The sequence below is a fragment of the Monodon monoceros genome, unplaced genomic scaffold, assembly GCF_005190385.1.
Source record: "Monodon monoceros isolate NGI ecotype Baffin Bay Population unplaced genomic scaffold, NGI_Narwhal_1 Super_Scaffold_5, whole genome shotgun sequence".
In the NCBI taxonomy this organism is placed as follows: Eukaryota; Metazoa; Chordata; class Mammalia; order Artiodactyla; family Monodontidae; genus Monodon; species Monodon monoceros.
The window spans coordinates 78233925-78249157 of record NW_021703782.1 but is presented as its reverse complement, the minus strand read 5'-3'; the positions used below and the strand labels follow the sequence as shown (position 1 = coordinate 78249157).

The 15233-nt window shown below is 40.3% G+C and overlaps 1 protein-coding gene across 1 annotated transcript in view; it reads right to left on the bottom strand.

Moving 5' to 3' along the window:
• Positions 1-15233, bottom strand: part of POLR1E (RNA polymerase I subunit E) — a 28270-nt gene that overhangs the window by 7004 nt on the left and 6033 nt on the right. Inside the window, exons 5-9 of the mRNA XM_029203909.1 lie at positions 13532-13590; positions 12608-12752; positions 10794-10901; positions 10068-10164; positions 8419-8561 (exon numbers count right to left, since the gene is read on the bottom strand). Coding sequence (XP_029059742.1) covers positions 8419-8561; positions 10068-10164; positions 10794-10901; positions 12608-12752; positions 13532-13590 — 552 coding nt within the window. The remainder of the gene's footprint in view (positions 1-8418; positions 8562-10067; positions 10165-10793; positions 10902-12607; positions 12753-13531; positions 13591-15233) is intronic.

The window sequence follows — 15233 nt, the reverse complement described above, 5'->3', positions numbered from 1 at the left end:
AATCCAGCCTTATCCACCACAACACAGGCACTAGTCCCCTCCACCAGGAAGCCTACACAACCCACTGAACCAGCCTTAGCCACTGCAGACAGACATCAAAATCAGCGGGAACTACGAACCTGCAGCCTGCAAAAAGGAGACCCCAAACACAGTAAGATAAGCAAAATGAGAAGACAGAAAAACACACAGCAGATGAAGGAGCAAGGTAGAAACCCACCACACCAAACAAATGAAGAGGAAATAAACAGTCTACCTGAAAAAGAATTCAGAATAATGATAGTAAAAATGATCCAAAATCTTGGAAACAGAATAGACAAAATGCAAGAAACATTTAACAAGGACCTAGAAGAACTAAAGATGAAACAAATGATGAACAACACAATAAATGAAAAATACTCTAGATGGGATCAATAGCAGAATAACTGAGGCAGAAGAACGGATAAGTGACCTGGAAGATAAAATAGTGGAAATAACTACTCCAGAGTAGAATAAAGAAAAAAGAATGAAAAGAACTGAGGACAGTCTCAGAGACCTCTGGGACAACATTAAACGCACCAACATTCGAATTGTAGGGGTTCCAGAAGAAGAAAAGAAAAAGAAAGGGACTGAGAAAATATTTGAAGAGATTATAGTTGAAAACTTCCCTAATATGGGAAAGGAAATAGTTAATCAAGTCCAAGAAGCACAGAGAGTCCCATATAGGATAAATCCAAGGAGAAACACGTCAAGACACATATTAATCAAACTGTCAAAAATTAAATACAAAGAAAGCATATTAAAAGCAGCAAGGGAAAAGCAACAAATAACACACAAGGGAATCCCCATAAGGTTAACAGCTGATCTTTCAGCAGAAACTCTGCAAGCCAGAAGGGACTGGCAGGACATATTGAAAGTGATGAAGGAGAAAAACCTGCAACCAAGATTACTCTACCCAGCAAGGATCTCATTCAGATTTGATGGAGAAATTAAAACCTTTACAGACAAGCAAAAACTGAGAGAGTTCAGCACCACCAAACCAGCTTTACAACAAGTGCTAAAGGAACTTCTCTAGGCAAGAAACACAAGAGAAGGAAAAGACCTACAATAACGAACCCAAAACAATTAAGAAAATGGGAATAGGAACATACATATCGATAATTACCTTAAATGTAAATGGACTAAATGCTCCCACCAAAAGACACAGATTGGCTGAATGGATACAAAAACAAGACCCATATATATGCTGTCTACAAGAGACCCACTTCAGACCTAGAGACACATACAGACTGAAAGTAAGGGGATGGAAAAAGATATTCCATGTAAATGGAAACCAAAAGAAAGCTGGAGTAGCAATTCTCATATCACACAAAATAGACTTTAAAATAAAGACTATTAGAAGAGACAAAGAAGGACACTACATAATGATCAAGGGATCGATCCAAGAAGAAGATATAACAATTGTAAATATTTATGCACCGAACATAGCAGCACCTCAATACATAAGGCAAATACTAACAGCCATAAAAGGGGAAATTGACAGTAACACATTCAGAGTAGGGGACTTTAACACCCCACTTTCACCAATGGACAGATCATCCAAAATGGAAATAAATAAGGACACACAAGCTTTAAATGATAAACAAGATGGACTTAATTGATATTTATAGGACACTCCATCCAAAAACAACAATACACATTTTTCTCAAGTGCTCATGGAACATTCTCCAGGATAGATCACATCTTGGGTCACAAATCAAGCCTTGGTAAATTTAAGAAAATTGAAATTGTATCAAGTATCTTTTCCGACCACAACACCATGAGACTAGATATCAATTACAGGAAAAGATGTGTAAAAAATACAAACACATGGAGGCTAAACAATACACTACTTAATAACGAAGTGATCACTGAAGAAATCAAAGAGGAAATCAAAAAATACCTAGAAACAAATGACAATGGAGACACGACGACCCAAAACCTATGGGATGCAGCAAAAGCAGTTCTAAGAGGGAAGTTTATAGCAATACAATCCTACCTTAAGAAACAGGAAACATCTCGAATAAACAACCTAACCTTGCACCTAAAGCAATAAGAGAAAGAAGAACAAAAAAACCCCAAAGTTAGCAGAAGGAAAGAAATCATAAAAATCAGTTCAGAAATAAATGAAAAAGAAATGAAGGAAACAATAGCAAAGATCAATAAAACTAAAAGCTGGCTCTTTGAGAAGATAAACAAAATTGATAAACCATTAGCCAGACTCATCAAGAAAAAAAGGGAGAAGACTCAAATCAATAGAATTAGAAATGAAAAAGGAGAAGTAACAACTGACACTGCAGAAATACAAAAGATCATGAGAGATTACTACAAGCAACTCTATGCCAATAAAATGGACAACGTGGAAGAAATGGACAAATTCTTAGAAATGCACAACCTGCCAAGACTGAATCAGGAAGAACTAGAAAATATGAACAGACCAATCACAAGCACTGAAATTGGAACTGTGATTAAAAATCTTCCAACAGGGCTTCCCTGGTGGCACAGTGGTTGAGAGTCCGCCTGCCGATGCAGGGGACATGGGTTCGTGCCCCGGTCCGGGAAGATCCCACATGCTGCGGAGCGGCTGGGCCCATGAGCCATGGCCGCTGAGCCTGCGCGTCCGGAGCCTGTGCTCCGCAACAGGAGAAGCCACAAGAGTGAGAGACCCGCCTACCGCAAAAAAAAAAAAAAAAATCTTCCAACAAGCAAAAGCCCAGGACCAGATGGCTTCACAGGCAAATTCTATCAAACACTTAGAGAAGACCTAACACCTATCCTTCTCAAACTCTTCCAAAATATAGCAGAGGGAGGAACGCTCCCAAATTCTTTCTACGAGGCCATCATCACCTTGATACCAAAACCAGACAAGAATGTCACAAAGAAAGAAAACTACAGGCCAATATCACTAATGAACATAGATGCAAAAATCCTCAACAAAATACTAGCAAACAGAATCCAACAGCACATTAAAAGGATCATACACCATGATCAAGTGGGGTTTATTCCAGGAATGCAAGGATTCTTCAATATATGCAAATCAATGTGATAAACCATATTAACAAACTGAAGGAGAAAAACCATATGATCATCTCAATAGATGCAAAGAAAGCTTTTGACAAAATTCAACACCCATTTATGATAAAAAACCCTGCAGAAAGTAGGCATAGAGGGAACTTTCCTCTACATAATAAAGGCCATATATGACAAACCCACAGCCAACATCATCCTCAATGGTGAAAAACTGAAAGCATTTCCACTAAGATCAGGAACAAGACAAGGTTGCCCACTCTCACCACTCTTATTCAATATAGTTTTGGAAGTTTTAGCCACAGCAATCAGAGAAGAAAAGGAAATAAAAGGAATCCAAATCGTAAAAGAAGAAGTAAAGCTGTTACTGTTTGCAGATGACATGATACTATACATAGAGAATCCTAAAGATGCTACCAGAAAACTACTAGAGCTAATCAATGAATTTGGTAAAGTTGCAGGATACAAAATTAATGCACAGAAATCTCTGGCATTCCTCTACACTAATGATGAAAAATCTGAAAGTGAAATCAAGAACACACTCCCATTTACCATTGCAACAAAAGAATGAAATAGCTAGGAATAAACCTACGTAAGGAGACAAAAGACGTGTATGCAGAAAATTATAAGACACTGATGAAAGAAGTTAAAGACGATACAAATAGATGGAGAGATATACCATGTTCTTGGATTGGAAGAATCAACATTGTGAAAATGACTCTACTACCCAAAGCAATCTACAGATTCAATGCAATCCCTATCAAACTACCACTGGCATTTTTCACAGAACTAGAACAAAAAATTTCACAATTTGTATGGAAACACAAAAGACCCCGAATAGCCAAAGCAATCATGAGAACGAAAAACGGAGCTGGAGGAATCAGGCTCCCTGACTTCAGACTATACTACAAGGCTACAGTAATCAAGATAGTATGGTACTGGCACAAAAACAGAAAGATAGATCAATGGAACAGGATAGAAAGCCCAGAGATAAACCCACGCACATATGGTCACCTTATCTTTGATAAAGGAGGCAGGAATGTACAGTGGAGAAAGGACAGCCTCTTCAATAAGTGGTGCTGGGGAAACTGGACAGGTACATGTAAAAGTATGAGATTAGATCACTCCCTAACACCATAGACAAAAATAAGCTCAAAATGGATTAAAGACCTAAATGTAAGGCCAGAAACTATCAAACTCTTAAAGGAAAACATAGGCAGAACACTCTATGACATAAGTCACAGCAAGATCCTTTTTGACCCACCTCCTAGAGAAATGGAAATAAAAACAAAAATAAACAAATGGGACCTAATGAAACTTCAAAGCTTTTGCACAGCAAAGGAAACCTTAAACAAGACCAAAAGACAACCCTCAGAATGGGAGAAAATATTTGCAAATGAAGCAACTGACAAAGGATTAATTTCCAAAATTTACAAGCAGCTCATGCAGCTCAATAACAAAAAACCAAACAACCCAATCCAAAAATGGGCAGAAGACCTAAATAGACATTTCTCCAAAGAAGATATACAGACTGCCAACAAACACATGAAAGAACGCTCAACATCATTAATCATTAGAGAAATGCAAATCAAAACTACAATGAGATATCATCTCACACTGGTCAGAATGGCCATCATCAAAAATTCTAGAAATAATAAATGCTGGAGAGGGTGTGGAGAAAAGGGAACACTCCTGCACTGCTGGTGGGAATGTGAATTGGTACAGCCACTATGGAGAACAGTTATGCAGGTTCCTTAAAAAACTACAAATAGAACTACCATATGACCCAGCAATCCCACTACTGGGCATATATCCTGAGAAAACCATAATTCAAAAAGAGTCATGTACCAAAATGTTCATTGCAGCTCTATTTACGATAGCCCGGAGATGGAGACAACCTAAGTGCCCATCATCGGATGAATGGATAAAGAAGATGTAGCACATATATACAATGGATATTACTCAGCCATAAAAAGAAACGAAACTGAGCTATTTGTAATAAGGTGGATGGACCTAGAGTCTGTCAGACAGAGTGAAGTTAGTCAGAAAGAGAAAGACAAATACCGTATGCTAACACATATATATGGAATTTAAGAAAAAAAATGTCATTAAGAACCTAGGGGTAAGACAGGAATAAAGACACAGACCTACTGGAGAACAGACTTGAGCATATGGGGGGGGGAAAGGTGAGCTGTGACAAAGTGAGAGAGAGGCATGGACATATATACACTAACAAAGGTAAGGTAGATAGCTAGTGGGAAGCAGCCGCATAGCACAGGGGTATCAGCTCAGTGATTTGTGACCGCCTGGAGGGGTGGGATAGGGAGGGTGGGAGGGAGGGAGACGCAAGAGGGAAGAGATATGGGAACATATGTATATGTATAACTGATTCACTTTGTTATAAAGCAGAAACTAACACACCACTGTAAAGCAATTATATCCCAATAAAGATGTTTAAAAATAAATAAATAAATAAATATATAGGCACCCAACATAAGAGTACCTCAATACATAAGGCAACTGCTAACAGCTATAAAAGAGGGAATCGACAGTAATACAATAATAGTGGGGGACTTTAACACCTCACTTACACGAGTGGACAGATCATCCAAAGAGAAAATTACTAAGGAAACACAAGCTTCAAACGAGACAGTAGACCAGATTTAATTGATATTTATAGGACATTCCATCCAAAAAACAGCAGATTACACTTTCTTCTTAAGTGCGCACGGAACATTCTCCAGGATAGATCACATCTTGGGTCACAAATCAAGCCTCAGTAAATTTAAGAAAATTGGAATCATATCAAGCATCTTTCCTGACCACAATGCTATGAGATTAGAAAGCAATTTACAGGGGAAAAAACGTAAAAAACACAAACACATGGAGGCTAAACAATACGTTACTAAATAACCAACAGATCATGAAGAAATCAAAGAGGAAATCAAAAAATACCTACAGACGAATGACAATGAAAACATGACAATCCAAAACCTATGGGATGCAGCAAAAGCAGTTCTAAGAGGGAAGTTTATAGCAATACAAGCCTACCTCAAGAAAAAAGAAAAATCTCAAACAATCTAACCTTACATCTAAAGGAACTAGAGAAAGAAGAACAAACAAAACCCAAAGTTAGCAGAAGGAAAGAAATCATAAAGATCAGAGCAGAAATAAATGAAATAGAAACAAAGAAAACAATAGCAAAGATCAATAAAACTAAAAGCTGGTTCTTTGAGAAGATAAACAAAATTGATAAAACCATTAGTCAAACTCATCAAGAAACAGAGGGAGAGGACTCAAATCAATAAAATTAGAAATGAAAAAGGAGAAGTTACAATAGACACTGCAGAAATACAAAGCATCCTAAGAGACTACTACAAGCAACTCTATGCCAGTAAAATGGACAACCTGGAAGAAGTGGACCAATTCTTAGAAAAGTATAACATTCCAAGACTGAACCAGGAAGAAATAGAAAATATGAACAGACAAATCACAAGTAATGAAATTGAAACTGTGATTTAAGATCTTCCAGCAAACAAAAGTCCAGGACCAGATGGCTTCACAGGTGAATTCTATCAAACATTTAGAGAAGAGCTAACACCCATCCTTCTCAAACTCTTCCAAAAAACTGCAGAGGAAGGAACACTCCCAAACTCATTTTATGAGGCCACCATCACCCTGATAGCAAAACCAGACAAAGATACTACAAAAAAAGAAAATTACAGACCAACATCACTGATGAAGATAGATGCAAAAATGCTCAATAAAATACTAGCAAACAGAATCCAAAAACACATTAAAAGGATCATACACCATGATCAAGTGGGATTTACCCCAGGGATGCAAGGATTCTTCAATATACACAAATCAGTCAATATGATATACCATATTAACAAGTTGAAGAATAAAAACCATCTGATAAAAAAATCCATATCTTAATTAAAAAATACTTTACTGCTAAAAAATGCTAACCATCATATGAACCTTCAGCGAGTCATAGTAGTGACATCAAAGATCACTGACCACAGACCATCATAATAAATATAACAATGAAAAAGTTTAAAGTATTGTGAGAATTATCGAAAACTGACAAAGAGACACAAAAGTGAGCAGACGCTCTTGGAAAAATGATGCCAACAGACCTGCTGAACGCAGGGTTGCCACAAACCTTCAATTTGTAAAATACACAATATCTACGAAGGACGATAAAGTGAAGCACAATAGAACGAGGTGTGTCTGTACAGACCCTTGGGTGCCCAATCACAGGAACACGACTGCATGCACCTTATGCCTAAAACCACAGGTGTCTCCCTCTGGGTTTCTGACTCTGGGTGGATGTGCGTGTGTGGCAGCCACCCATGCCCTGGCGATCAGTGGCATGGGTTACCAGCAGAAACTGACTTCATTCCCAGTCAGAAATAGCTGACACAACAACATGCCACAAGCCTTCACAAGCAAGGCCAATTTTTCTCCCCATGTAACTCTTTGTCCAACCGTCCCTTAAAACGTTCATTTGATTTGACTGGATATTCAGCTTTGCCTAACACAGAAGTAGTGAATGTTAGCTCTGAGCAATCGTATAATCCAACCCAACCCTATTTTCCGAGGAAAGGGCTTGGCAAGTTCTCTCAGCATGTCAGCAGTACCAATCAGAATCCCACTGTTACACAGTTATAAATGGAAAGACATGTCCATTTCCTCTCTCACTAGAGCTAGTGTAAGAATTATAGACAAATAACAGACTGAAAATAATTAGAATAAAATGTCTATCATGATATGTGCACCCCAAAGTTCACAGCACTATTTACAACAGCCAAGACATGGAAGCAACATAAGTGTCCATCAACAGATGAATGGATAAAGAAGATGTGGTATACATATATACAATGGAATATTACTCAGCCATAAAATAGAATGAAATAATGCCATTTGTAGCAACATGGATAGACCTAGAGATTCCCATATAAAGTCAGACAGAGGAAGACAAATACCATATGCTATCACTTATATGTGGAATCTAAAAACATGATACAAATGAACTTATTTACCAAACAGAAACAGACTCACAGACATAGAAAACAAACTTATGGTTACCAAAGGGGAAGGGGGGGAAGGGAGGGATAAACTAGGAGTTTGGGACTAACAGATACACACTACTATATATAAAATAAACAACAAGGACCTAGTGTCCTTGTTGTTGTTCCTTGCACAAGGAACTTTATTCAGTATCTTGTAATAACCTATAATGGAACAGAATCTGAAAAAGAACATATATATGTATAAATATATATGTAACTGAATCACTTTGCTGTACACCTGAAACAACATAAATCAACTATACTTCAATTTTTTAAAAAATGTCTAGCATGGACTTACGTTTCCGCTTAATCACTTTCTGTGCTCGAAATCTGATGAGAGTGTCCAGAAACCATATGCACCGGGCCTGGCGGTCTCGGCTCTCCTCACTTGATGGCAAAGACTTCAAAGACTTCAACGCTTCTATGACAAAGGAGCAGTGACTAAAACAAGGGAGGGAAAAGGAGAAATGTGTTAAGACCGGCTCTGTCAGGAGCCATTCACTCCTTCACAATGAAAACAGCAGGCACCCCTCACACCTGGTACACAGTCAACAGCTGAGGAACAGCCATCCAACCAGCCCCTTATAATAGGAGGAGCATGATTTAGTGCAGGGACAGTAAAGGTCTAGATAACAAATATTATACATTTTGTGGGCAACATGGTCACTGCCACTGTAATGCAAAGGCAGCCATTGATAACATATAAATAAATGACTGAAGCTACGTTACAATAAAACTTTATTCACAGGCAGTGGGCCAGACTCGGCACTCGGGCCATAGTGGGCCCAATCCTGATGTGGCGGTCTGGAGCATAGCCTCTCAACTATCTGGGTTTGAATCCCCATTCTGCCATGCAGTGGCTTGGGCAAGCTTCTGAACATCTCTGCCTTGGTTTCTTCACCTGTAAATTAAGGCCAATGATAGTACCCTTGTCCTATGGGTTTTTGTGGATTAAATGAGACAAGGAAAGCAGTGCTTGGCACATGTAGGAGCTCCATCAATGTTGGCTATTATTTTTACATACTGTTGTTCTACCACTGTCAGGATCATGAACTCGCAGCGATAAAAGGCTCTTCAAGATCATCTTGTATCGGCCTCATTTTACTTATAAGAAAACTGAGGCTCAGACAGGGGAAGATCACACAGTCCATGAGGCAGATGGGGACTCGGTTCTCCAGACTCCCAGCCCAGAACTCATTCCTGCACCTGCCCCTGAGCCACAATCACATGAAGACAACGAAGAACCAGTAAAGAGCACTTCTTTGGAGAGAGGGAAAAACATGTATTTTCCAAGACTGGATTTCACTAACCAGTAAAATTTCCAAACGAAAATTGGGGGAACCAGCCTAGGGTTGACAACTTTTTATTTTCTCAAGATAAAATTATTAAAAGGAAAAACTCAAAAGCAAAAAAACCTTATCATCATTAAAAAAAAAAGGTGTTTTAAAAGCCAAAAAGTGCGGGAGGGGTGGAGGGAGGAGAGGAAATCATCTCTGATTTAAAATATACTATATTTAAAATACATAATTTAACTTTCACTCAGCACATCACCACAGATAAACCATCACTTCAGCTGGCACCTACTCCCAGGCCAGCACTTGGGCCCCACCAGTGACAATCGGCAACAGCATAACATTGGCTGGGGGGGGGGTGGGACCAATACAGGTCAGCTCCAGTTCCCAGCCCTAGACTACAAGGCCTCACCACCCTCTGCCCAGTCACAGGTTCCACGTACTCAGAGGCCAATTCTCTCCCTTGAAAGCTACCCACAGTCTTGGGACAACAGGCCTGGGAGCTCAACCATTTGAGAAAACACTAGCTCGCTCATGTTCAAATGCTGAACAGACGTATATTCTCACTGACTAACACCCAAGGTCTGCTTCATGTCTGACTACTGTTGTATCCCAACATCATTCCCGAGACACTCCATCTGCCCAATTCGGGTACCTGTTCTCTTCAATCATCTTCAGTATTTCTTCTGAGGTGACATTCCTGAAAGCTTCAGAAGGGCTCTGAAGAGCGTCATACTCCGCAGGGGAAAGAACTAGTTATAGGTCAAGAACAATGTGACCAAAATGGAAACATCCAACTAGCTAGATCATCTTATATCGGCCACATTTTACAGATGGGAAAATCTGAGGCTTAGAGAGGGGAAGATCACACAGTATGTCCGGGCAGAGCTTCAGACTCAGTTCTCCAGACTCCCAGCCCAGAGCTCATTGCCTGCCTGGGCTTTCTGCCTTCTCTTATCACAAAGCCACTGCAGGCACTTTCCATCTGACTAGAACCACAAGTACAGAAACTCTACATTCCAACCCTTCTTTATACAATCAGTCTGCCCTAGACTTTGGGCACTGGCCAACTTAAAAGTCGTATTTTGACTCTTCACGGAAGGTGACCCCCACAGGGCCGAACCGTGGGCATTCTGCATTTTGCTGAGGGATGGGTTTGAATCACAAGGCCTGAGAGGCCTCTGCTGCAGCAGGTGCCTCAGCTAGTGAGGGAGCCTCACTGACTTCCCAGCAATAGCGCTGGGGCAACTGCAAGAGTCTGGGGCGAGCTTCTATGAGTATCACAGGACCACTGACACCCTCAGAGAGCCTGGCCATGCCACTCCTGTGCGCATATCCCAACCTGGGAAATGAGGTGGCATTTCTCCCACAAGAAGGATACGGTCTTCAAATTTATACACGTCTTCAGGCTTGGCTGCATCAGCGTGGCAGGGAGGGAGGTAGAGGGAATCATCCTGCAAGTCATCGTGGATGGCGTCACTGACCAGGGCTTTTCAATGAAGGAAGAGTCAGTGTCAGTGTCACCCTGCTCGGCTTCAAGTTCCCCAACACTCTGCAACCCGTGGACTCAAGATCATCGTCGCCCAGAACCCCCTCATCTGAACTTCACATATTGTCAGTGAAAAAGAAAAATCAAATTATAAAGCTATCACACAGGAATAACCATGTAAAAATTAAGTATGCACACAGACAAGAACAGAGAGGAAAACAGGAAAATTGTAATAGCTGGTCTTGTAGAATGATGGGAAAATGGGTGAATTATTTTTTTTTAAATGTCCTTTAGTAGCTGAGAGTAAACTGAACAAAAAAAATTGAAAAATTTACTTAGACATTAAAGTATATCTTTGACTAAATGGAGACATGTTTCTATGTTCCTGGATGGGAAAACATAATATTATAAAGATGCTGATTCTCCCCATATTAATCCCAATTGGATTTTGAGAGAACTTGACAAAATAATTCTTAAGATCACCTGGGAAAAAAAAGCATGCTACAGGACTTCCCTGGTGGTGCAGTGGTTAAGAATTTGCCTGCCAATGCAGGGGACACGGGTTCGAGCCGTGGTCTAGGAAGTTCCCACGTGCCGTGGAGCAACTAAGCCCGTGTGCCACAACTACTGAGCCTGCGCACCCTAGAGCCCGTGCTCCGCAACGAGAAGCCACAGCAATGAGAAGCCCGCTCACCACAGCGAAGATTAGCCCCTAATCACCACAACTAGAGAAAGCCCGCATGAAGCAACAAAGACCCAATGCAGCCATAAATAAATAAATAAGCATGCTACAATAACCAGTACATTTGTGAAAAATAAGGATGGAGGATAAATTTGCCCTATCAGACAACAAACTGGAAGGTGAGGCTACTACAATCAAAAGGACCTGATGCTGCTACAAGAATAGCCAGTCAGAATGATGAGCGAGAACACAATTAAGAATGTGGTAAAATGATACAGATGATTTTTTAAATCATTTTTTACAAAAGGAAAAGGATGGAGTTGGGGACAACTGGCTAATCATTTGGAAAATATAAAATTAGGTTTGTACCATAGACAAAAAAAAAATCATTAAATTGTAAATGTAAAAAGTTAAACTGAAAGTACTGAAAGACAACATAGGAAAATATATAATCATCGGGTATGAAAAGATTTTCTAAAACTTACTAAAATCCATTTTAATAGAAAAACTGCTCTCATATATATATATAACTTTCTCTTATGTTCTTATAATGCATTTGAACAATAAACACATTACACATTTTAAATAATACAATTTAATACTCAAGCTGCTGAAGAATTTAGGAAAAGAAAAAGATCCAGTGACCTCAAAGTGTCTCTAGAGGCTAGTTCATCATCATCACACCAGCCTTTTTGACGAAAACCTCCCTGTACCTCACAGAGACTTGAGGCCGTCTCCCTCCTCTGTGCCCTGCAGGCTGTAGCCCTGGCACCAAGGACACAGAGGGCACATAATCGTTCCCATGTCTGTCTCTTCTACTCGACTGTGAGCTCACGGAGAGCAGGCCATGTCAGATGTTTCTTATGATTTCCAGAGTCTGTTCCTAAGAAGGCCCTCAGGGAGAAGCAGGAAGGAATCCAGCCCTAACTCCCATCATTTCTATCTGTGGGGCAGGTGAAAGATCTCAAGAGAAGGGAAAGCTGTTTCTACCAGCAGCCTCTTACCCCAAGTTCCAGCTGCTTACCAGTCACACCCTTTGTATCAATTATACTCTCTGCAGCTTTAGCCACTGCACTATTCAAAGATTCACTGCCAACTTTGTTCATTCTCCTGGAGTTCAGAGCCCGCTTCTGTTTGGTGGTACCAAAGGCTTCAATGCAAGAATCCATCTGTGCAAAAGACAAATTTGGTCACTGGGAACGGGCTGAGCACTGCTACTCCTAGCTGTGTCACTACGGGTAAACAGCCTCTCTGAGCCATTAATACCACTTCTGTAAATTGGGCTGACTCATACCTAACTACCTCATAGGCTTGTTTTAAGAACCAAAAGATATTAAGAGATTTGAAGTACTTGCTTTATAAACTGTAATGAGCTATTTATAAATCAAGTGTTTTCACCTGTAAAAAAGACTACAATTAGGGTTGGTAAATCTGGGGCACACAGCTTACCGGTTTTCTAATCCTACACGGAAAACAGACATTACTAATAGATCGCTCACTCTCCCTCTGAGCCTGAAGACAGCTTCACTCCCTTCCAGGCAGCACTGGAGATTCAATCAGTTTGCCATCCTGGGGTGAGATGAGCTTTGTAGGAAGCTTCTACATTGAAAATCCTAAAGTTTACTTTGTCTTGATGTGAAGTTTCCAGGCTTCCAATATTTTCTGAAACTTGGATTAAATCCTGAAAATAAGTGTTATGCTACAGCCCAGAGAACCAGTTCCAGACACTGGCACAGAGCTGTGTATAGCTGCCCCAGAGAGGAGGTCTGTAGTCTGTGAGGCCAAGGAGGCCTGTGCAGGTAGGAATTGTCCAGAGAACCACAGACTGAATGAGCTGAGAGCAGCTAGGGAGACCCCTGTGTTCAACCAGTTCATTTTACTGATGGAGAAACCCAAGGCCTGGAAGGAACTCACTTTAGGTCTCACATCTTAGTTCTGTTATACTTACCTTTTCTCTAAAAGATTTGGTGTGACTCTCTAGTGTCGATTCACTCTGAACTGATTCATCTACAAAACACAAAACAAAAACAAAGAAAAACAAGCAAACTGTAAGGCCTACAGACCATAATAGTGTTTAATATTTGTTTAACAGTTAATCTAAGAAAAACAGATTCCTTTAGTACAGGACTTTCCAGAGCTTAACATGTGTATACTGTGAACATTTAATATGAAGCTTCAGCATACAGTTAGAGGATTTGGAGAATAAATTAGAGTCAAGTGAAGGGGTCATCGGATCCAAGCCCTTCATTTCACAAATAAGGAAACATGAGGCCTCCAGGTGAAATGACTTGCCCCAGGCAATGCAGAGATGGGATTAGAAAAAAAGTCCTCTGCTCCTCCCAGTATACAGTTCTGCCCTCCTTGTAAAAGACCTAAGGAGGAGGGATCAAGAGGAGGACCTGGAGCTCACCTCCCCCAACAAATACATCAAAAATACACCTACATGTGGAACAATTCTCATGGAAAACTAACTGGAAACCGGCAGAAGAATTCCTATACAACCAAAGCGCACTGATGTGTATAAAATGGATGACTAATAAGAACCTGCTGTATAAAAAATAAGTTAAATTAAAAAAAAAAAAAAGAAAGATTTCCACGTAACCAGGTAGTAGGGTTGGGACCACCCCCCGCCCCGCCCTGAGAGGTATCTGAAAGGAAGAGAAGGTCTGCATGGGCTCACTCCACACCACAGCTTGGTGCAGGATCTGGGCCAACCAGCCCCTGGAAGAAGACTGGGTCTAGCAGCTGGGGAGCAGCCCCTGCCCCTGACAGGGAGGTGACAGCCATGGGGCAGAAAGGAAGGACCACCTCACACCCTCCTTGGGCTTTAGACCCCCAACACCAACCACACCCCATATCAAGGTAATAGCGGCCACCACACCCTGAGGACATTCCATTGTGTATGTATGTAAAATTGTTCATTAATTTCTTAAACACATTTTTGTTTTTATAGGTAAAAAAGTTGTAAATATTGGTTTATTCTAGCCATTATACATATATACACAATGGAATACTACCCAGCCATAAAAAAAAAGAATGAAATTTTGCCATTTGAAACAAAATGGATGGACCTGGAGGGCACTACGCATAGTGAAGTCAGACAGAGAAAGACAAATACTGTATGCTATCATTTATATGTGGAATCTAGAAAATAAAACTAGTGAATATTACAAAAAAGAGCAGATTGACAGAAAGAGCAAACTAGTGGTTACCAGTGAGGAGAAAGAGAAAGGAGGAGGGGCAATATAAAGGTAGGAGAGTAAGAGGTACAAATTATTATGGATAAAATAAGCTACAAGGATATACTGTATAACACAGGGAATACAGCCAATATTTTATAATAACTGTAAATGGAAAATGACCTTTAAAAACTGTATAAAAATAATTTAATTAGAAAACATTTTTTTTAAAAATACCAATGAATGTATATACAAAACAGAAACAGACTCACAGGGCTTCCCTGGTGGCTCAGTGGTTAAGAATCTGCCTGCCAGTGCAGGGGACACAGGTTCGAGCCCTGATCCGGGAAGATCCCACATGCCACAGAGCAACTAGGCCCATGCGCCACAACTACTGAGCCTGTGCGCCACAACTACTGAGCCCGTGTGCCACAACTACTGAAGCCTGCACGCCTAGAGCCCATGCTCCGC